A 24,966-nucleotide genomic window follows, 5' to 3' on the forward strand; every position below is an offset into this window, starting at 1 on the left:
TTTAGCAAAAGATCTGAAATGAGTGCCATATTTATCACGGTAATGTGTCATGTCCCTATGAAATACCAACAGGTGTAAAAATGTCAATTTTCTTAAAGGATTTTGCGGCTATGGGGCTGTAACAATGAGACACATTTATCATTCACAAAATGTATAAAAATGGCATACACATGCTCCCCACTAAGTTCAAATGTCTACCTGCCACATGATGATTTTTTCGGCTATCTCCTCTGCATCATCACAGTCCAGATTTGCAAGGGCCTTAGCAGCCAGCAATCTCCTGGCCTCCAGGTTTAACTCAGACTGGAGGACAATCTGTGGGATGACTTCTGACGTCTCATTGCATCCAAGATAAAATGACACTTTTGGAGATGTGATCTCACCACCCTGACCAACGGAGGCGCTCTCATCCTCCAGAACGTTGCTGCTTTCACCGACACAACTACAGTCTGGTGTGTCCTGAGGAGTTATATTTGGCGCTGTGAATTCTAAATCCGTTAATGATGTTTGGCCCCTTAATGGTGAAGAATATCCTAAGGAAAAAGTGCGGCTTCTCTGTATTTCCCTGGGTAATTTCCGCCGGTGGAACAAAGGAGAGCCATCTCGAGGAGCATCAATGCTACTAACTTTACTTTGACTCCAGAAGGAGAATGCGGTGGGCACACCGGGAACTGTCTTCAAATTTGGCGTGGGTATAAGATGAGTATCCTCATGATTTCCAGATGCAAAGCACTGCTTTAGTCTCAAGTGTTCATTTAGTTTGCTTAAGAAAGTCATCTGCGACGGTTCAGTCCAAGGAGTCTCGCCTTGTTCTAGAAGAATTTCTGCCTTCTTCAGGTCGGAGTCGCTGTAACTTAAACGTTTCTTTAGATGGGATAAAGGCTCGAGACATTCTACGTTCCTCCTTTTCCATAACGGGTCAAACTCCTGTTCACTTGACAATACCGAGTCCTGGACCCCATAACAAGCTGCAGTGGTGACTGAATGGGTCAATGTATCCGCTGTCCCGATATCACCACCTAATACTTTATCGAGCTGCTGGGTGGAAAGCTGAGACATCGTCTTCTCTATTTCAGCAGAGAGATCTGGAACATCTAGTATCTGCTCCTCTACCACCAGCCTGTTTTCCACCAAACACATCAACAACTTACATATCAAATGAATAATTTTTGGCACATATTTCAGATGTCGAGCTTCATATCCGTGGAGTAAATGCTGCTGTCGAATTAAGTACTGAGATAAAGTGACTGAATGGGCTTTCGGGTCGCAGCAGGAGAAGACATTATGCAGTGGGATTAGAAACTGGGTGAACTCTCGGACACACAAGAGCTGAACCCGGGTCTGAATTGCATTGTGTCTCTTTGCACGTACAAAAAGAATTGCTTGATCTGCAGTCATCCTCGTGGCATATATTAGATAACACGCGATTAACACACCTGGAAGATAAACAGTAACAGGTTAATGCCAACGAGTCAATTGTCAAATGTTTCAAAATGGAAGTATTCATGTAAAGAAGCTCTCCAGTTAAACTTGTCTTTAGAAAAATTTTCATTTTACACAGAGAAATGTTCTGTTGAGTAGCGACTATATTATTGGCCGCATAAACGAGCAGATCAGCCGACGAACGAGTGTTTTCTTGTTCATCGGAGGATCGTTGGCCTGTTAGACAGGGCAATGACCATGGAATAAGTGTTCATATGAACGCTTGTTTGCCCGATCATTGGCCCGTGTAAAAGACCGTATAGAGATAAGCAATTTATATTTTTGCTCTGAATGTTCAGCAGTTTGAGTATTCTTTAATTTAAGGCCTACCGCACACGAGCGTGTTCAGTCTGTGATATACGGACCGCATGTCGGCAGTATTTCCCGGACCAAACGCAGTGCAAGGAGGAACGCTACTAGCATCATAGTTATGTACGATGCTAGGAGTCCCTGCCTCGCTGCGGGAAAACTGTCCCGTACTGTAATCATGTTTTCAGTACGGGACAGTAGTTACGGAGAGGCAGTGACACCTAGCGTCATACATAACTATGACGGTAGGAGCCCATCTCCCTGCACTTTGTTCGGTCCGGGAAATGCGGCCAACAGACGGTCCGTATATCACGGACCGAACACGGTCGTGTGGATTAGGCCTTAGTCCTCGAGGAATACATAAACTTCAATAAAATAACTGGATAATAGGCATATATTTCAATAGTCTAATATACTATTAAGACTTGTATACACAAATCAATTACTGTTGGAGTCTGCACCCCTGGGACCCCCACCAATCAGCAAAGTTCTTCGGCCCCTTTATTGTTAATCCAGGCACAGTGACATCCATAAAGTGTGGCTGTGCCTGGTACTGCAGCTCAGGCCATTCAAGTGAATGGGGATGAGTGGAGCAGAGCTGCAGTACCAGGCAAAGCCACACTTTATGGATGTCACTGTGCCTGGATTAACAATAAAGGGGCCAAAGCACTTTGCCGATTGGTGGGGGTCCCAGGGGTCTGACCCCCACTGATCATACATTGATTAGGATAGGCCATCAATGTATTCTCCAGGAATAACGTTTGTGGCATATACAGCAGATGTGATAAATGTCTTTTCGTGGGTGATCTGACTTCTTAGACACCCACCGATCTTCATAGAACTAATATGCCCGGTCCCCAATCCCATACAGAGATATGTGTTTCTATATCTTTCACACACTTTAATGAAGAGAGACCACGCATGAGCATCCAACTCTCCGCCAATAATTTGGGATTGGGAACCGTTTTTCTTGGGATCAGTGCGATAAATATCATTGTGGGAAAACTCTTTTAAAATCCAGATGATAATATTCATTGGAGAAAATAATTGTTCCCCGTAATAAAATGTTAATATCACTATTTGGTAGCCACTTATTGCTCATCCATAGCCGTGTGATATAGACAAAAATCCAAGTAAGCGTGTGCTATGTAAGTCACCAATATCCCCTGTGATTCCTCAAACCAGCAGTTAGGGACCGAATTTTAAGTGTTGATGTGCAACAAATTTAGAAACATGAATTATATATTTCTGTAGAAAAAAAAAATTAACTGATTTTTGAACAGACGTCTCCATGACAATTTTTTAGCAAGGAAGTCAGTTGTGTTGGAACTAGTTTAGCTGCATGCTGAATGATGTCTTTAATTTACAAAAAAATATTTTTTTTTTTTACTAAACCAGTCGTAGCAATGTCTAATCTATGATTATATGAGGTTAATAAGCCTATAAGGTGTTTTTTTATTACATTATTGCTTGCAGTATAGAAGTCTTTCGTGTGCTGCCCTCTGCTGGGGTAAGAAAATAATTGACCCAGTTCCTGGCACCTATTTGGGCTACAATATGCCTCCCAATCTAAAACAACAACTCCAGCTCAAAATTTTGGGCTAAAATAAAATTCCTCTTTTGTCAAGTTTACAATAATTATTTTCAACCATTTATTGTTTATCTGTTTCAGGAAAAACAGGGTGACAATGAACAACAAATATGGGCAATACACTTGCCATGGGTAACGTCCCCCACAGTATTAAATAACCAATTAGCAATCCTTACCATTGCATAACTTGGTAGATTTAACATTCTGGGCTCTAAAAAGCCAAGTGGCAACCCCTGTGGGTGCTGTAATGGCAGCCATTGTTTTACACCCAGCTTTCCCAGAAACAAATGTAATACATAAAGATTCCTTAGTAGAATTTGTGACCACAAGGACTTATACAGATGTGATCACACTTACTTTTTCTTGAATCGCGTTAAGTTATATAATTTGTCCTGATACCAATTCAATACAATCTCGCGACATCCATTTGAAAAATGTATGCGTTTTTTTAACATGGGAGTCTATGGATGACGGATGGATGACTGATGCATCTGATGAATGCCATTCGTCGGCCAAGGACTCTAATGTAAAAACGTACAATAAACTGTAATAAAAAAAGTATATGTTTAACGTATATGTTTTTTTTTACTGGATGGCTGTGACGTATACGTTATGGCGTCTATGGGGGACTGGTGGCTGATAAATGGCATTGGTTGGAGGTATATGTTTTTGTTTACATATTTAACATTTCGTGTCATAAATCTCGGATTATGTCGGATTTAGGGAGAAGGTTTGGGGGAACACATCTGTATTAACATTTAGTGAAACCAAATTCTACAGAGCTACCTTACCTGTCCGCCCAAGCCCAGCATGGCAGTGAATAGCTACTTTTCCCTCTTGCAAGGCAAAAGACATAACTTTAACCATGTCGAGAATTGTTGTCAGGGAGGCAACGCCGTAGTCTTTCCATCCAAAATTATAAAAATATACTGAAAAAGAAAAACAGACATTAGAGCAGAAACCCATGTAAAATTGTGAGGCTGATTCACATACACATGTGCTCTGGGGCCGGTCTGCTAGCTCGAGCTCTCCCTCACAGGCAGAAAACTCGATAATTAGTAGTTAGGAATATAACACAATCTATGACAAAAGAGCCGCAGAACAGAGAGCCGACAGGGTCGTAAACAGCACAGGACGCGTGAAGTGTGAACAGTAACTGACCTGATAAACATGCAGCTCTAACTGAGAAATATATTTCAATGGTATAGAACAAGGCGCTTTATATCCCAATTATTTGTTGCAGAATTCCTTGTATATTTTTTATGCAGGTAAAACGCTGCCGGATTAACCGACTCCAGTAGGTTATACAGATTTTTAAAATGTAAAGGGGTCCTCTACGATTAAAGGGGTTTCCCATTACTGACATTTATTGCATATCAATAGGATGCCCCATTTAGAGTGACGGGTGTAACAAAATGTTTTGTCAAGAAGTATTTTCGACAATAGTTCAACTACAATTTAAAGTGAAATGGGCGCATTTTTAGAATTAGTGAACTGGAGCTACTAAGATCATATAATATACCAGGGCCAATAATACTTTCATATGGGTCCCCCAAATGCAAGTTTCCAAGGTGCTCTGTACACTATAGCTCCTTTATACCACAGATAATACCAACATTGCTGCATGTTACTGGGCTGTACAGGAAAAGTTGTCAAAACAATGTACCCTCTTCTGACATCACTTCCTGCTCTACAGCTATTGGCTGAAGTTTCACCTCACAGACTTCCTGCTCTGCCCGCCCCTGTAAGGAGTCTGCCCATAATACTGGAAATACTCAGAGCTCTCTTCTACCGTTGAGATATTTTTGGTTGATCGGCGCTCGTTTACACGACCCACGTCGAGCAGTGTAAGAGAACCTTTACTGGTCAAGCTCCATTTACAACAGGGAGTGATTCAGATAAGACAATATGGCGCTCTTGCTGGCGGCATCAACTGCACAAAAGCCAGCATTTACGGCAGCCTGTATTCCAGGAATGGACAAAGTAGAGAGGTTGTCCCGATATGCTGATGATCACTGATAGCCCCTCTGCTCTCTCTATTCACTGAACATAGGGTGCTGTAAACTGTCTACGGAAATCCCGGAATCATTCCTGCTGGTAAACAAAGAGAGTCCAGTATTATATATATATTAGGTAATCGCTGATAAAGCTATCCCCTTAAAAGTGATAACATTTTAAAACTGAGAAATAAGCTCTATACTCTCCTGCTGGAGGAATGAAACAGCAATGGGGGGGGGGGGGTTACTTTTTTTTACATTTGGGAACTCTCTTTTATTATAGATATAAGCAATATTGTATTTTCAAAATAGAAATATATACTAATATACATATATATATATACATACACACATATATACATACACACATATATACATACACACATATATACATACACACACATATATATATACACATATATACATACACACATATATATACACATATATATATATATGTTTTATATTAAGTTTATTAGGCCATGGTTAATATAATATGAAGTAAAGGTATTATTTAAGAAGCCAAAGTATCCTAGAACATCTGTGACAACCCAGCGTGGAACTTACTTTCCAATTACTTCTAGCAATGAGCGTCAGAGCCAAGTGTAGAATCTTACACAACGGTCCACGCCACATTGCCCAGCAGCACAAATTGCTGCCGTTTCATAATTAATGAGAACAAACAGCAGGGAAAGACTTACTTTCAGCTTCCATAAAGGCCTCTGGAAGATATGTGAACCCACTTTCTTGCTCCAAATGATTCCCACAGCTCGCGTGCTCCCCGGGACGCTGCAGGTTAATTACTGTTTTTATTCCACAGCTTTGGAAATAGAGGTAAACAAGAAACAGGAACACATTTCATATTAGAGTGTGTTCTACTTCTTCGTGGATAGAAGCTTTTATATAAAACTGTATATAGGTGACAAATTTCACATTATGTATTAATTACGACAACAGAGATGTAATAGGTCGGACAGTAAAGTGACCACCATCTCTGTGCTTAGGTTTCTGTGTAATGTTGTGGGGAGCAAACATAGTACTGCTTCCCTATCAGTCATTGTAAATGATGTTAGCAAGATTAGTAATGCCTCCCTGTAAATGATGTAGGCACAGATCGTACTGCCTCCCTGTTTTTTTCCTATAAATTATATATTGCCTTCCTGTCTCCCCCTGTAAATAATGTAGGCACAGACAGTACTGCCTCTCTGTTTTTTTCCTATAAATTATATATTGCCTTCCTGTCTACCCCTGTAAATAATGTAGGCACAGACAGTACTGCCTCCCTGTTTTTTCCTATAAATTATATATTGCCTTCCTGTCTACCCCTGTAAATAATGTAGGCACAGACAGTACTGCCTCTCTGTTTTTCCCTATAAATTATATATTGCCTTCCTTTCTACCCCTGTAAATAATGTAGGCACAGACAGTACTGCCTCTCTGTTTCTCCCGCTAAATAAAGTAGGCACAGATATTGCTGCCTGGCTGTTTCTTCTTATAAATTATATAGGCACATATACAACTGCCTTTCTATCTCCCATGTAAATGATGTAGGCACTGTTACTACTGCCTTCCTGTCTCCCCCTGCAAATTAAGTAGGCACAGATAGAACTACCCCCCTGTTTCTTCCTCTAAAATATATAGGTACATATAACACTGCCTTCCAGTCTCCACCTGTAAATGATGTAGGCACAGAGAGTGCTGCCTCTGCTTCTCCTGCTAAATAAAGTAGGCACAGATAGCCCTGCCTGTCTGTTTCTTCCTATAAATTAGATAGGCACATAGAACACTGCCTTTCTATCTCCCATGTAAATGATGTAGGCACAGTTACTACTGCCTTCCTGTCTCCCCCTGCAAATTAAGTAGGCACAGATAGAACTGCCCCCGTTTCTTCCTTTAAATTATATAGGCACATATAACACTGATTTCCTGTCTCCCCCCAGCACAGATAGTACTGCCTCCCTGTTTCACCACCTAAATGAAGTAGGCACAGAAAGTACTGCCTCCCTGTTTCTTCCTATAAATTATACAGGCACATATAACATTGCCTTTCCATCTCCCCTTGTAAATGATGTAGGCACCTATATCACTGCCTCCTTGTAAGTGCTGTAGTCACAGATAGTACTGATAGAGAAGGAAATAGAGAAATAACTGCAGCTAGAATCAGAAATTGACAGCTGGACTTTTCAAAAGTAAAAGTAAGTGTATTTTCCTAAAAACAAGAAAAATCTAACGTAATAGATTTAAAGGGAAACAAAATAATTATTATTAAAAGAATGGCCAGTATAATGAGTTTATGGCCTGTACACAAAGACTGAGCAAACATTAAAAATCGGGAAATGTTTTAGTAGCAGAAATGATTTATTTTGGGCTTTCCTCCTAAAAGTTTTCTACACTTATAAGTGAGTTTTACACATGTTTGTATGCCCATCCAATAATCCAGACTATCCGATAATACGGTACAAATCAGGTCCCATTGATGCTGGATTACTGTGATGTCGACATCTGTTTTATCGTCTGTCTACCTGCGTACACACTGAATACATACTGTATTATACAATTACCTCTGGAACTGCTCAATGATGTTATACTTCTCTAAGATTTCCGTGGAGGGTCTCGCCATTGCCAGTATGTTGTCAGTGATCCTGAAATAAACAGAAAATCAAGTTTGCATTTCTTTTGTCATCGTCGTCTGCTCTCTGTATTCAGTACACAGTGAAACATTTAATCTATACCATAAATAATTCCACTTTCGAAAATTCCTTTTTTCTCAGGCGATAAGGTGATCACAGGGTGTCCTGCTGCTGGAATCCCCAACGCTCAATCTGTGGGGGGAACCCAGCAGTAAGTGTTCAATTTCCCTGCAGCGCCACCACAGGGGAAATTAAGTATTACACAGTTCCAGGAAAAGTCAATGAGCTGTCCATGCAATGCATGGATATGCCAGGTCCTCCAATGCAAGAAACATTCAATCTAGTTGCTTTCCCCTCTCTTACTTATAGATGAAAGTTGTGAATAGAGAACCCCTCTATTTTCTAAACAAAACAAACCTTCTAAGGCTATGTTCACACAGAGTTTTTTGCAGGCGGAATTTCTGCCTCAAAATTCAGTTTGGAAGTTTGAGGCAGATTTTCCTCTCCCTGCACGCCGATTTTCGCTGTGTTTTTCGCCCGTAGCCATACACCGCCGCGGGCATAAAACGCCGCGAAATATGCTTTCTCTGCTTCCCATTGAAGTCAATAGGAGGTCAGAGGCGTAAACACCCGAAGATAGGGCATGACGCTTCTTTTTCCCGCGAGGGGGTTTTACCGCTCGCGGGAAGAAGACGCCTCCGCCTCCCATTGAAATCAATGGGAGGCATTTTCAGGCCGTTTTTGACTAGTTTTTTGGCGCGGTTTCCGTGTCAAAAAACTCTGTGTCAACAAAGCCTTAAGGTGTTGCCCTTTTTGCAGAGGCTTATATACATGTCCAAACACAAGAGATAAAAATAATCCCAAAATTGAGTGTTTTTTATAATCACACCATCATACTCCCATGTAAGAATGCAGAGACTGTATGGGGCACGGTAATATAAGGTTTTTTTTATTATAAAGATTGACAAATAAGGTGCTTAAAGGGCATGTCCAACTTAAATATATTGATACATAGATGCAAGCAAAATCAATGCATAAATGTAACATTGGGATGATTAAAAAAAAAATGTGCACATTTTTTTTTCAATCGGCATGAATCAATATATCACTACCAATATAAATAATGAGGATGCAGTGAAGGGCTTACCAGGAGGAGTACAGTCCCTTAATAACTTGTTCCTCATCACTCCAACGTGTGGGGTTTTCATATTTACATGCACGACCTCCGCAAGTCATTGAACATTGCATGTGGCCTGGAATGACATGACGAAGACGTTCTCCTACTTTGGTGTATTTTGAAGTTGGACGCCTTCCGCTTCCTGAGTCAGAGAAACATAAATGTAGCGCATTAGTTAATTACTGGTAATTACAAGTAACTTAAAGGGGTTCTCCAGTTTTAATGCATGTGTAACCTAGGGATCACATTTTCAATACATGCAAATAACAATGTGAGACTGTTAACTCTAATGATGTGGTATCCAGATGTCATACCTTATTTAAGAAGTAATTTGACAACGTTACTGGTTTCGACTGATGAGGTCTAAGCGTATGTGTGCATATCATATAGGGAAACTAGATTATGAGCTCCAATGGGATAGGAGGAGTTTAACACGGTTTGCAGTCTTGGCCTAGAACTTTCAGCCTAGTTGCACATAAGCAATTGTTGGTCCTATGTACTGTGACCGTTATGTTTTTGACCCATGTTAAAAGGCTTTGCCCACATGCTAAGACTTTGGGTGTTACAATATAGTTTATGTGTGATAACATATAGGCGGATTTCTATAATAATGATGTCACACTAGAGTGTGTATATTTACAAGCTGCACCCTATTGTGATGCTGTCACTGTACTATGTGTGTATTTATAGGCTCAGTTCCATTAAAATGATATTACCATAAGGTGTGTGCTTATAGGCTGTGTTCTATTGTGGGCTGGTCTCTATAGTAAGGATGTCACAATAGTGTGGGTGTGTGTTTATTGGCAGGTCTAGTGATGTCACAATAGTGTGAATGTTTATATATTTGTAATCTGCATTCTATGGTATGATGCCACAATGGTGTGTGCTTTTGTTTAAAGGCTGCACTGAGTTGCGATGTCACAATAGATTGTGTGCACAAATTCTATTCCATTGTACTGATGTCACAATAGTTTGAGTACATATTGGTCGGTGTCTATACAGATGATGACATAATAGTGTTTGTATGTGTTTATATTTGTAGGCTGCATTCTATTGTGGTGATGTCACATTAGTGTGCGTTTGCACTCAATTGTGATGATTTCATAATAGTGTGTGTGTGTACATAATCACAATACTATTGTGATAATGTCACAATAGTATATTTGTACATAATATCTGTTCTATCATGAAGATTTTAAAATAATTCTGCATTTGTGGGCTGGTCTCTATAGTGAAAAACAGATGACACATGGGCGCAACGCGGACATTCATATGCATGAAAAATGGTCCGATTTATGTGGACGCAAATTGGACACACTCGTGTGGATAAGGTCTTATGGACATAGAGAACAAATGATGCGACATGAGCTGCAACTAATTTACAGAATGTCTCCACTACTTTTATGAATAGGTGTGCACCGTGATGGGGAACATGAGGCCCATTGTACTAAAAACTCCAACAGCAAAGCTTTTCAATATCTACGTCTGCGGTCTATTAAACTTTATGAACTCGGACCTTCAATAAGGTTCGGTAAGTAGAATTTAGGAATCTGGCAGACACATCTAGGAAACAACCTGACATTTCAAACAACCCGGCAATAAGACAGTTTATCCCTCCACTCCAACCCCTTCCCCAAAGTCTAGAATAATATATACTCAAAGCTGCAAAAATCCTAAAAAAAATCCATTACATAATAAAAAATAAAACAAATTGTCATCTACATTGTTTGTTAAGAAGAATTCAGAAAAAGTTATATTTTAAAAAAAAACTTAACTTTTTATCTGGAAGACATTGGTATCCGGGTCTTCTGTGCTGAATGAGGACATGGCCACCATGACTTTATGAGTAGAGGTGGACAGCACCTCGATGGCTGAGCTGCGCCGTCGCTGGAAGCGGGTGACAGCAGCCGAGGTGGAATGTCTGCGTCCATGGAGAAAGTTACTGACGATATTCACAGCCGAAAGTCTCCGGGGTGATCCCTGCATGGCGTCCTGTGTTTAACCAGCTGTGCACTGACCTATCACTCTTCTGCTGGGGACTGTACAACGTGCTTGGAAATGTGCGGACGAATTTATAGCATCTAACTGTCCTTCACGATTGGCTGAGAGGTTTCTATAGAAACCACCAGCTTGACTCACCGATAGTATGAAATAATATTACTATGCTGCACCAGCTCAATGCTTCACACTTATGGCCAAACCTGTCAATATATTAAAAATACCTGGAAAATTCACACTGATCTCTAGTAAACGTTCAATCCGAGACGTGCAGGGGAATAATAAAAAATATTCTGAGCAGCCTTACTGTAAAAACCCCTCATTGAGCCGTTTCTTTTTCAGGGTCAGTTCACACAGAGTTTTGTGCAGGCAGAAAATTCTGCATGGAAAAATCAGCTCCGGGTTTTTTTCTAAGTGATTTTGCACCACACGCGTTTTCTGCCGCGTTTTATTGGAAAATGGAATGGCTGTTCACGGCATTATTTGAGTCTCCCATTGATTTCAAGATAGGTCATGTCGCGTTTTTTTTCCGCTCGTGGGGAAAAAACGCCTGCGCCTCCCATTGAAATGAATGGGAGGTGTTTTCGGGCGCTTTTTGGTTTCCGCGTCAAAAAAACTCTGTGTGAACAGAGCCTAACATTGGTACATAAAAATATTATTGACCATTAAGTTTATGTAAATAAAGCTTAATCCTAGTATAATAATGACCTCCTTTAGGCTGGTATATGAAGAATGGAATAGCATAGTAGACTACACTTTTCAATCATGAAGAATCCTGCACAAAAAAAAGTATACCGCGCAGTATACTTATTTTTTTAACCTAAGGGCCCATGGGTAAGGGATGTCACTGTATGGAATCCGTCACAGGCCTCCGTTAAACGTCAGGAAGCCCCAGTGCTGTAACGGTACATATATATGGCCAATTATCACTGGAGCCTTACCACCAGAGGCCACCCGGCCCCGCAGACACTGGCTGCCCTGTCCGCCCATGATCTAGCAATGTCAGCTCTGTGGGATCCTCTGGGATCCACACAGGCAACCCCCCACCGGCACGGCAGCCCTAAGGCATCTTCCGAGCAGCCGGCTGAATTCAAGGCAGCCAGGAGTCCCCAGCTGCTATTTCGGATTGCGGAAGCTATATTACTGCAGCTTCCCTGTAGCCCCAGTGACTATTTTCCACGGAGCGAACATTGACTTATATTATGAGAGACAGGGTGGCCAGAGCCCGAGGGCAGCGCGGCCTCTGCTGCGTCGGGAAGCTCCAGTGTAACTGGACGGTCAAATCCCTGGAGCCTCCCGATGTATCCATTAAACGGAGGCTAGTAATGGATAACTAACATCCATCACCTATAGGATATAATGGATAATTGTTTAACAGACACATGATCAACAATGTCAGACGAGTTCTTGACATATACATTAAACAAATACCATTATAGCCTAAGGGTGACGGATGCCACTGTAAGGCATTTGTCACAGCCTACAGTATATACATCGAGAAGGTCTGTAAACAAGTTTTTATTTACCGACCGCAAATAAAGTTCTTGAAAGAGTTGAGGTATTGAAAAAATATATATTAGAAAGCTGCATAACTTTTTATTATGGAAAAATAAAAGGCTATGCTACTTTTGTACCAAATTTTTTTATACATCTACAATAAAAAATTAAGCAACTGCAACAGATCTCGATTAAAAATGTTCTTTAATTTTGATTCTACAGCTATGCAGACCATGTGTCTAAGGGTATGTGAACACACACTAATTACGTCCGTAATTGACGGACGTATTTCGGCCGCAAGTCCCGGACCGAACACAGTGCAGGGAGCCGGGCTCCTAGCATCATACTTATGTACGATGCTAGGAGTCCCTGCCTCGCTGCAGGACAACTGTCCCGTACTGTAATCATGTTTTCAGTATGAGACAGTTGTCCCGCAGCGAGGCAGGGACTCCTAGCATCGCACATAAGTATGATGCTAGGAGCCCGGCTCCCTGCACTGTGTTCGGTCCGGTACTTGCGGCCGAAATACGTCCGTCAATTACGGACGTAATTAGTGTGTGTGCACATACCCTTAGGGTATGTTCACACGCACTGTTTTCAGACGTAATTCGGGCGTTTTACGCCTCAAATTACGCCTGAAAAAACGGCTCCATTACGCCTACAAACATCTGCCCATTGCTTGCAATGGGTTTTACGATGTTCTGTTCCCACGAGGTGTAATTTTACGCGTCACTGTCAAAAGACGGCGCATAAAAAGACGCCCGCGTCAAAGTAGTGCATGTCACTTCTGCCGTTTTTGGAGCCGTTTTTCATTGACTGCATTGAAAAACAGCTCCAATAACATCCGTAAAAATACACCGCGAAAAAAGCGAGTAGTTACAAAAACGTCTGAAAATCAGGAGCTGTTTTCAGGCGAAAACAGCTCCGTAATTTCAGACGTATTTTGCTACTGTGTGTGAACATACCCTAATGGCTACAGACTACAACAAACCCGATGTAGTCCGATCCTGCAGTCACACACAGGGTTTGTTGCATAGGTGGCTATAGATAAGTCCTGGAAAGTCCTTTAATTCTAATAAACCAATGCAAAGGAACAGTGTATCAAAAAACAACATAAAAACCTCCAAGTCTTGAAGAGTGTATAACATGGCATAGTACACATATATATTGTCCCTGAAGGCTAAATCTCTTCTTTATGAGATTCAAGTTCAAGGTAATAAATGCAGAATACAGACATGCAAGGAGAAAAGACTGGGTGCAAGATACGTCTTCATAGAATATTTAGAAGCAGGTTGGACTTCAGAATGACCCTACGTGTAGTGGAATTGACTCTACGAGATGTACAAGGCATGCCGTAGCGCCACATGATGGCTCAGTGGTTAGCATTGTTGTCTTAAAAGCACTGGGGTCCTGGGTTTGAATCCGACCCAAGGCAACATGTGCATGGAGTTTGTATGTTCTCCCCGTATTTGCGTGGACACCCAAATACACCCGGACCCAGCATGGTTAACCCCTTAATGACCGGGCCATTTTGCACGTTAATGACCAAGGATTATTTTTTGTTTTTCCACGGTCGCATTCCAAGAGTCGTAACTCTTTTTTTATTCCGTCGACATAGCTGTATAAGGGCTTGTTTTTTCCGGGACGAGTTGTATTTTGTAATTGTACCATTTTTAGATGCTTATAACATATTGATTAACTTTTATTAACTTTATTTTAGGAGAGAATTGAAAATAAGCAGCTATTCCAGCATTAATTTTCACGTTATAAATTTACGCCGTTTACTATGCAGCGTAAATAACATGTTAACTTTATTCTATGGGTCGGCACGATTACAGGGATACCAAATGTGTAAAGGTTTTATATGTTTTTTCTACGTTTGCACAATAAAAACCCTTTTAGAAAAAAATTACTTGTTTTTGCATCGCCGCGTTCCAAGAGGCGTAATTTTTTTATTTTTCCGTCGATGTGGCCGTACGTGGGATTGATTTTTGCGGGACAATGTATAGTTTTCATTAGTACTATTTTGGGGTACATAGGACTTATAGATGAACTTTTATTTTATTTTTTATGGGGGGAATGGGAGAAAAGAGAGAATTTTGCCGTTGTTTTTTGCGTTTTCTTTGGACGCCGTTCATCCGGCGGTTTAATTAATGTGTTCATTTTATTGGTCAAGTTGTTACGATCACGGGGATACCATATATGTGTATGTGTGATTTGTTTTGACCGTTTTACTAAATAAAACCACTTTTTGGGGCAAAAAAGTAGTTTTATTTGACTTTGACTGTAATTTTTTTTTTTTTTTTTTTCACAAACTTTATTTAACGGTTTTACTTTTTTTTTTTTTAGTCCCACCAGGGGACTTCACTATGCGATATGCCGATCGCATATATAATGCTTTGGTATACTTCGTATACCAAAGCATTATTGCCTGTCAGTGTAAAACTGACAGGCAACCTGTTAGGTCATGCCTCTGGCATCGCCTAACAGGCAGATGCTGAAGACAGACCTGGGGGTCTTTGTTAGACCCCCGGCTGTCATGGAAACCCGACGGCGACCCGCGATTTGTTTGCGGGGGCGCCGATCGGGAGACAGAGGGAGTTCCCCCCTCTGTCAAACACATTAAATGCCGCTGTCACTGTTGACAGCGGCATTTAATGGGTTAAACTGCCGGAATCGGCGCGTGCTTCGATTCCGGCAGTTGCAGCAGGAGCCAGGCTGTGTATAACAGCCGTGCTCCTGCCGCTGATCGCGTGGGTAAACTGTCAGTACCCGCGCGATCACAGGACGGATATATCCGTCCTCCTGCGCGAACTAGCAGCTGCTGAGGACGGATATATCCGTCCTTCGGCGTTAAGGGGTTAAGCCGCTTCGTCTGCCTCTGAGCGCCGGACGTACATGCCGGAAGCAGTTGGCTCCGGCAACTGAATAGCGGCAGGGCCGCAGTACTGCAACTCTGCTGCTATTCAAGTGAATAGGAGCAGAGCTGCAGTTCGGCTGCTATGCTATATACGGAGCAAACTGCTTCCGGCTCTGTACATCGCATAATGGACCATAACATCCGGTGGCAAGAGGCAGCCGGTGCGGCGTCAGGGTGTCGGACTCGTTTAATAGACACATGACATTAAATTGTGGGCTCCATTGAGCGCTGTGGAATATGTTGAGGGGACAGTAGTTATGGTTGTGGAGCTGATCAAATGATCGGAAAAATTTGACCTCACAATTGTGCCAGATTATCAAAATTGTACTGGGTGTTAATATTTTAGCTTGTTGTAACAAGAGCTTAGAAGGTCTTTTTATTATTAGGGTATGTTCACACGCAAACGTAAAATACGTCTGAAATTACAGAGCTGTTTTCAGGCGAAAAAAGCTCCTAAATTTCAGAAGTTTTTGCAAGTGCAGGCGTTTTTCGCAGCGTCCATTACGGACGTAATTGGAGCTGTTTTTCAATGGAGTCAATAAAAAACGGCTCCAATTACGTCCCAAGAAGTGACATGCACTTCTTTGAGGCGGCCGTCTTTGACAGCGGCGCGTAAAAAAAAAGCCTGTCTGCACAGAACACCGTAAGACCCATCAAATTCTATTGCCAGATGTTTGCCGACGGTTTGGAGCCGTTTTTTCGGCCGTAATTCCAGGCGAAAAACTCCTGAATTACGACCGTAAATAGGGCGTGTGAACATACCCTTACACTGGTGACTTCAAGGTGACTATTTAAACCCCCAAAGCGCCATCCGCTGAACGTGTAGGGCAAAGGAGCTGAGCCCACACCATACACTGTTCTTAAACAGCTGACACCTGCCTGCAACAGCCTGAACCCTGGCCGTTTAACCCCTCAGATGCCTTTCAGCTGAGCAGTTGGACAGAGGGGACTCGCAGGGTGCCGATCGGTTACCATGGCAGCCAGGGGCCTAATGAAAGCCTCCAGAGCTTGATTACTAAGACCTGCCAGAGGCTTAGTTGTCCGAGCTTAGTAAGGTGTTGTCCGTGTATGGGGACGGTTTTTCATACTGAAGACCTATACACCGGATAGGTCATTAGTATATGATCAGTGGGGGTCCAACACCAAGAGATGTTATGCAGTGGCCAGTTTTGGAAGCAGGTGGCTCCGGTCACATGAATAGGAGCAGAGCTGCAGTACGGCCGCTATACTGTGTCCAGAGCAATTTGCTTCTTTCACGGACAGAACAGTGCGGGGTCCTGGTGTCGGACCCCCACCGAACATATACCGATAGGTCATCAGTATGAAAAACCACCCTGTGCCTGGACAACCCCTTTAATAGAGCAGCATAGACAAATGTCAAAACATTGCATGAACGATGCATAGACTGCATGGTAAACAATAAAAAAAAAAGTTAACAGAATTGGAATCGTCGCGTCTGTTAAAGTCCAAACTATTAAAATATCACGTGATTCAACCTGCAGGTTGAATGTACAATAAAATGGTGGCCCCTATTGTACATAATGGTAGGTTCGCAGTTTGTTTAATATCCACCTACAGCGAGAATCTTAATATAGATAAAAAGATTATTACCTGAACCCATTGCTGCTTGCTGCATGTTGTTTGCGGCGGTACAACACAGCAAATCATTATGAATCAGGATCCCAGACGCCATTGCAACCACTGAAAAAATAAAAAAAATTAATTAATGAAGAAAACAATTCATTAAAACAAATTGCCACACAGCAGATAATTGGTTTGCCATGTATTCCAGGGTACCTCACCCGCAGTGTCACCCTTTAGGCTAGCATGACATGGTACACCGTGGTCAAATCCCATCCCCCATAGAGGTCAATGGAAACGTTAAGCACCTTTAGGGTATGTTCACACGGCCTATTTTCGGACGTTTTTCGGGCCGTAAATGCCCGAAAAATCGGAAGCAGAACGCCTCCAAACATCTTCCCATTGATATCAATGGGAAAACGGCATTCTGTTCCGACGGAGCGTTTTTCGCTGCTTTTTTTTATGCGTAAAAAAACGGCCGCGAAAAAGAAGTGCAGGACACTTCTTGGGACGTTTTTGGAGCCGTTTTCCATAGGCTCTATTAAAAAAAGCTCCAAAGACGGCCGTGAAAATCGCGAGTGGAACAAAAAATTTCTGAAAATCAGGAGCTGTTTTCTCTTGAAAACAGCTCCGTATTTTGAGACATTTTTGACTCTGCGTGTGAACATACCCGAACAAGTTCTCTGATCTCTATGGAGTGTCCGGATCACAAAAGTAGCCTTTCATCACTCCCAGCGTTTCATGGATGCAGTTTTGCCATTATATTGAGTTGCAAATTTCTGAATGCTGTATTTCTATGGAAAGTAAGACATCGCCTGGATTTATGAATCACTGTTCTCCTTTTCTTTATTATACTGTTATATAGATAGTCAGCTATACAAAGAGAAGGAGAACAGTAAACTGGTGGGCTGTGAAGTATTTCTGCCCTCGATCTATGAATGAACGTGGGCAAGGAAACTGCAACTCATTGACTATTATGTGGGACTCAGTGTGGGGGACGAGTGATGACACTTCCTTTGATATTTGAGAGGACCTTTAAACGTAATGCTTCATATACTTCAGTAATAAAAGCCGTAATATCGCTTCCACAGCTCCTGCCTCCTACCACATCGACATTATCCATTGTAACAATGACATATTAGGGGCAATGCAGTAAAAAGTTCAAACGCGATTGTTTGACTATAGTGTGTATGTATGTATATATATATATATATATATATATATATATACACACACACATATATATACATGTCAAAAATGTGCAGCAACTCCAAATGTCAAAGTGAAAAAAAGTGGGTACGTTATTGCCTGTGCAGCGTTTCAGCTCCGTCCAATGGAGCCTTTCGCTCTCGCTCATATATATATATATATATATATATATATATATGACATACAATATATTTCTTTTACATCATTTTTTCTTTTCTAGTTCCCCTAGGGAGCAGCAGCCTGAATATTCTTTATGTTCTCTGTAGAGCCCTGTTCTGGTTATTTTCTGCTTTGTTACATTGTATCGGGGCAGCTTTGTGTATATAGCTCAGTGGAAGTCAATCTGCCACATTATGATGAGATGAATTGCAAATCTTGACTCCATTAAAAGGACGCGCATCACATTCATACACACACACAGGATTTCAGTGACCAGATTTGCAGTCGGTATCTGCCGATCGAATCCCAGTAGAGGGGGGGGGGGGGGGGGAAACTTCAGACATCTGCCCTGTTTTTGGTAAAATATGAACAGGGCGCAAACAGAAGAGGAGCAGCCATGTAAGGGCCTGTTCACATCTGAGTTGTAGGCTCCATTTAGAGCCTCCGTCACAGATCAGTGCGACAAATACAGGAAAATTTGCGCTACATGCTGAGCTATCGTTTCCAGTAATATCACGGACACCTTGAGGGTACTCTGACTGAACCCATTAACGTTAATGGGTTCTGTCGGTGTCCGTTGTACAACAGAACCGGCGCTTCGGGTAATTTCATTGTTATGCTCCTCAGACTGAGCGGAATAGAAACACTAATGCACGTGTGAACCGGGCCTAAACAAGCCCTGAAAATAATTATATTAAAAATATCCAACTCCATCCACCTAAGGCCTTATTTAGACGAGCGTATATTTCACGTCCGCGATACGGGCGTGAAAATCACACGCGTCGCACGGACCTATGCAAGTCAATGGGGCCATTCAGACGTTCCGTGTTTTTCACGCAGCGTGTACGCTGGGTGAAACTCACTGCATGTCCTATACTTGAGCGTTTTTAGCTCATCACGCACCCATTGAAGTCAATGGGTGCGTGAAAATCACGGACAGCACACGGATGCACATCCGTGTGCTGTGCGTGATTCACGCAACAGTTGCTCAAGAAATGATGGGAAAAAGAAAACCACCTCCTCAAAACCGCGTGACATAAGGATGGCATACGCGCAAAAATAACGCAGACACGCACCAAACACTGATACACGGAACTGCAACATGCGCAAAACGCTGCGTTTTTTACGCGTGCAAAACAGACACGTTCATGTGAATTAGGCCTAAGGGACATCCAATGAGGACAACACAAGTACTTACAATTTTCAGCAGCTACAAATAAAGGCTGTCATTACAGTGCCTATTACCCAGCTTTATAAAGACCCTGAATGTTAGCAGTCACATCCCCCAATTATTCTGCACTATGGGTTTACCTGTTTGTTATTACGGCAATGCTGACGTACAGCTCTTATTTTAGAGAATTGTATTTACAATATTAAATGGTTATGGGATCAGCAGGGGTCCCAGAGGTCGGTGCACCATAGATCATGTTAAAAATACCATGGGCATACAGTTGCATATATCCGGGGCATATGTTCAGCAGCACCCTTCATATGTGTATGCCAAGTGTAGGTCCAGAATTTGATGTGAACAGAGCCTTGCGGACAATCAAAAAAAAAAAGAAGGAAACGAAGTCTATATACAGGGTAAAAAGGACGCAAAAGCTTGATACATATGGTGCACGCATCCAGCCATGTTGTTCTAGGCTTCTATAACCCCTAAACATAAACCTGTGAAGACTGAACATAGCCATTTATACTAAACAAGTAATTCTAGGCTCCTATTTTAAAGTAATGCCATAGCCAAACCACGGCAGCTAGCGATCTAATACAAAGTCTCTCATCTGTTCCCCGAAGACCGAGATACTAATGACCCATAATGCCCCACTTCTCCACTCTTGGCATAATAAAATTAGGCTCACCCCGATGTCGTCTTTTTGTCGAGTATTTGATGGCGGAAAGTTTAGAAGACATTGTTCAATATCTCTTGTACGTTCAGAGGACACAAATGCATCTTCAATGCAGATATCTGAGAGAAGCTTTTAGCATCGACAGCAGACAATCGTCCTTTTGTCTCTGGAGCTCTTAGATTAGAAAGGCAGCATTATTCCCTAAACCATGACTGAATACATGCCACGGCCTGACGTGGTCCGTGACGTGCCTCCCACACGCCATATTGACAGTGCTGCAAAATCATTACTGCCGTCTTGAATTTTTTATTAACAGATCTCGGCCAGCTGAAACAAATCAATGGCACTTCATTCTCTGTGGAGAAAAATGTTTCTCTTTCTACTACAGAACAAGTGTTATATCCATGTAAGCCAAGTACTGGACGCTAGAGTCAACAGGCCGAAGAAAGGAGTATTTACTGTAACTGCGTAAATTGTGTAGCTGAACTAAAGGCCATACAAAGCTGGGCTTAACTTTGCAATATAACATACTGTAGCACAATGAAAAGGATCTGTTGCTCGTAATAAAAGGTCAGGGGATTTACTAGGAAGGGGATGGTTTTGTCAATGTCGATCAGTGCTATGTTTTGTAATGCACCTACCAAATGTGTAACTCCAACTATAGTGGACTATGAGCCGGGGGAAATACAGACTTCCAGTCAGGCGCAGAGTGAGAATAGTCTGGGCCCTGGGGCAATAAAGGTGATGGGACCCTCACCACCCACGAGTCAGGATAGACCTAAACTAGTTGAAAGAGGGACTGCACTTTCATAAAACATTTGATATGATGGAGACATATCTGAAGTTTGGATTGGTGCAAAAAAAAAAACAACACATCACCACTGAAACAAGCGTGCAGAAACGCTCTGCTGAGGATCCTGCATCTTCGGTCATGATCGCTGCTCGCTCCTTTAGTCTGAAGATAGCCCACATAGAACGTCTATGTGAACCGTACTCGAGCGGACGAGAAGCGCCGATCAGCCGCAGAAGGTTCCTGCACCTTCATTTCATCGACGGTGGGGGTCTTAGCACCCGGACCCCCACCGATCCTTCTGCTATGTCTGAGTTTGATGAAACAACTTACTTTAATACAAATTGGGGGTGATTTATCAATACTGGTGCAAAGGAAAAATGAAGCATTTGCCCACAGCAATCAGTCGGTTGGCGGTTTTCATATTCCAAAGGGCCAATTGAAAATGAGAGGCTGAATCGGATTGGTTGCTATTGGCAAGTGATACGATTTTCTATTGTATTATCTTTTAATAAATCTCCTTTGTATTTGAATCGCATTTATCTTTTGGAATTTTTGCAGGCCTCGTCTCTGGTCCTAGGCTATAGGGCAATTCTCAAAATGTTAGTACACCCCTATATTTCCACTTTATGAAAGGGCAGCAAAGGCCCTGCTATGTGAGCATGGTGAGGTGAATTAATTTTCTACACATCAAAAAAAACTTTAGGCCGGGTTCCCACGGCACGGACATGCCGCGTAAAAATCACGCAGCGTGTCGGACCTGGGACACGCAGGACATTCCGTCCGAAAAATCGCACCACATTGTGGTGCAATTTTTTGGACGAAAATTCCGCTGTGGAGGAAAGCCGTACATACCCCCTCCCTCCTCTTACGTCCGCTCTGGCCTCCCTGGATAACGTTTCAGGCCATGTGACACTGCAGCCTGTGATTGGCTGCAGCGGTCACATGGGACACAACGTCATCCCAGGAGGCCAGACTGCATGAAGGAGGGCGTTCTGGTTAAGTATATTCATTTTTTTCTTTCGGTGTTACGATTTTTGCGGCAGAAACGCTGTCATTACGCCGCAAATACAGCAACGATTGGTTTTCTGTTGCGGTTTTGCATCCCCATTGAATTCAATCAGGCAAACCTGCAACGGAAAATGAACTAAATGCAGCATAAATGGACACGCTGCGGAATTGAATTCCGCAACGCAGGTCACGTTATTAACGTTTACGGCGCGTTATTTTTCCGCAGCTTGGGCAGGAGACTAAACGCTGTGGAATTTCCGCACAGAATTCCGTTACGGAAACTCTGCAGCGTTTACGCTACATGGGAACCCGGACTTACTGTTACATCGAACTTATATAAACACATAATACAGTCATAGCAGCGCCAGTTATACATCAATAGAAAGTGAGTGCCAGTCCTAGTAATGCTCATACATTTGTGCCAACCACAATCCCGCTCGCGAAATAGCATTACTGCTTATATAACAATACTAAACCAGATCCATATATAATCAGGCATAGTATATACACAACACCAGCTATATAATCCATATAAAATAGTACATATAATCAGCCATAGTGTCCAAACAAGATCGGAAGATTTATCTGTGAAGCAGGAATGGGCTGCGTAACATGAGTTACACATCAGCTGGGGTCAGACTACGACTACAGACACTAGTAATACTTATACCATTTAATGAATAAATTCCACCCTCCTGTATATATTGCCGAGCGCTGTGCTGATCAATGAATGTAACGTCACACGTCACCAATGGTCGTTATATCCATGTTATGCTTGTAACGAATTTTGAAGTTGAGAATCTTGTGGTACGGTACCTAAAAAAAAAAAATTTACCTCTATTTGAGATTAAATATTTACATTATCGCGGAGCTCACATTTGGTAAAAATGCATTTCTTGCCACAAAATGCAGAAAAAACCGTGCTATTTTGTGAAAATTGTGAAACTATGACGAGACACACGACAAAAAATTAATTGTGACCGTGTTGTGTGAACCCAGCCTGGCTAAGCTTGCAGCTTCATCTCTAACCATGGAGCTACAGCTGCAGTCAAGAGGTAAACTTTTAGTTGCACGTGAGACAGAGTTCAGACATGGCGGAATTGCCCCAGATTTTGCCGCAAATTTGGTTACGGATCAAATCTGCTGTAAAAATCTTCAACATGTATGCACAATACAGTATGCTGCAGATTTTTTAAAAATCTGTCACGCTCAGATTTTTTTTTTCCCGCGCTACATGTGGATCAGGGTTTTGACCCTATCCACATTAATTGTACTTTAAATTGCCACAGATTTGCCACACTGCAAACCCATAGCAATTCTGCCTTGTCTGAACGTGGCCTAACTCAGGGCACTCGCGCAGTTACTCAATAGTAAAAACCTGATCGATGCGCTACAAAAAGAATCTCCATGTAGCCCCAGACTACAGGCATAATTCACTCTTGGGTACATTTATACATCTTGTATTTTTTGCATCCACTTAAGATTTTCACTTCTACTGGATGTAAAAAAAAAAATAAAAAAAAAATAAAACAAATCAAATACACCATAGTGAATGCGGCCCTAGTCAAAGTAAATGTTTCATACCCGAAATAATTACCAAATATCTCCTTGCAATTAGGTTTAGATCTTAAATAAACACATTGGATTATGATGTACAGGAGTCAGAGTGGGTTAGGATGGGTGCACACACCCATGGTCAGGATGCGTTGTTTTTTTTGCCATGATTGCGGACAAAAGACGCAATTTGACAGCGACCTGAAAACCCAGCCTTCGGGCTCATTAAAACAACGGCCGTCACGCAGACTCTTGTATTTCAATGGGGCCGTTCACACGGCCTTTGTTTCAACAGAGGGTGCGAAGGTTCCGTAAAAAAAAAAAAAAAAATAGGACTATTTTCCTGCGTGTCACGCATCATTCCATAGACTTTAGTGACTACGGATCGCGCACGGGTGCACCTCGGATGTGAAATACTGCAGTGTCTTTAACTGGTGATCTCTCCTGGTTGTTTCACAGCTAGAACTACAAACTGGTGCCATATGAAAGATTAGAATCTCCTCTTTCATATGCCACTGTTCTAGGTGATCCCCCTTCCCTCCAGCCTCACACTCGCACACTGAGTGAAGCAGCTTCATGCTGATAGGAAAGCGTCAGAGGCTGAGGTAGCTCCACCTCAGGAGAATCGCTGGTGTCGACGCCCACTTGTCTAGTATAGCCTCATTTGCATATTAAGAAAACGCTCAACTTTTTGGGACACAATCTTCACTAACATTATCGGTATGGCAGCACCGATTAGGAGATTGGATGTTACTAAACTATTGACAGATCCTCTTTAAGCAGCCAAATCAAGTCAACCTAGTTTTTTTTTCCCCACAAACAAAATCTAAGTGACTTTATTAAGGTCCTTCTTGACGAACCAATTCCGGCCGTGAAAACGAGAACCGTTCGACAATACAGCACGTCAGTCGGCACTTCTTAGCTCCATTTACAAGGAGAAGTGATCAGTAACGTATGGGTACAAAAGGATTGTTACTACGATCGTTCGTCGCCATGTATTTGCATCATGTCTGTGTGCACGGGTCGCATAAAAGATGCGATCAGCAGATGAACGAGCATTTGCTCGTTCATCTGATCTTTGCGCTGTTCACACAAGGCAATGATCTTGAACGGGCATTCGTACAAACACTTTGACCGTTGAGCAGAAGGGCGGGAGAAAGTAGGGAAAGCTGTTAAATAGAAAAAAGTACTCAGATGACAGTTCAATCAAATGA

The 24,966-nt window shown here is 42.1% G+C and overlaps 1 protein-coding gene across 2 annotated transcripts in view; it reads right to left on the minus strand.

Moving 5' to 3' along the window:
- PTPDC1 (protein tyrosine phosphatase domain containing 1) overlaps window positions 1-24,966 on the minus strand; it is a 68,045-nt gene that overhangs the window by 7,525 nt on the left and 35,554 nt on the right. The window contains exons 2-7 of one of the 2 annotated variants that reach the window (XM_075833856.1): window positions 17,213-17,302; window positions 9,157-9,328; window positions 7,941-8,021; window positions 6,081-6,199; window positions 4,174-4,311; window positions 199-1,436 (exon numbers count right to left, since the gene is read on the minus strand). In XM_075833856.1, coding sequence (XP_075689971.1) covers window positions 199-1,436; window positions 4,174-4,311; window positions 6,081-6,199; window positions 7,941-8,021; window positions 9,157-9,328; window positions 17,213-17,294 — 1,830 coding nt within the window. In that variant the 5' untranslated portion in view covers window positions 17,295-17,302. Of the gene's footprint in view, window positions 1-198; window positions 1,437-4,173; window positions 4,312-6,080; window positions 6,200-7,940; window positions 8,022-9,156; window positions 9,329-10,961; window positions 11,200-17,212; window positions 17,303-24,966 lie in introns of those variants that run through there. The other variant, XM_075833855.1, reaches the window with a different exon arrangement.

The sequence above is a fragment of the Rhinoderma darwinii genome, chromosome 7, assembly GCF_050947455.1.
Source record: "Rhinoderma darwinii isolate aRhiDar2 chromosome 7, aRhiDar2.hap1, whole genome shotgun sequence".
Lineage (NCBI taxonomy): Eukaryota > Metazoa > Chordata > Amphibia > Anura > Rhinodermatidae > Rhinoderma > Rhinoderma darwinii.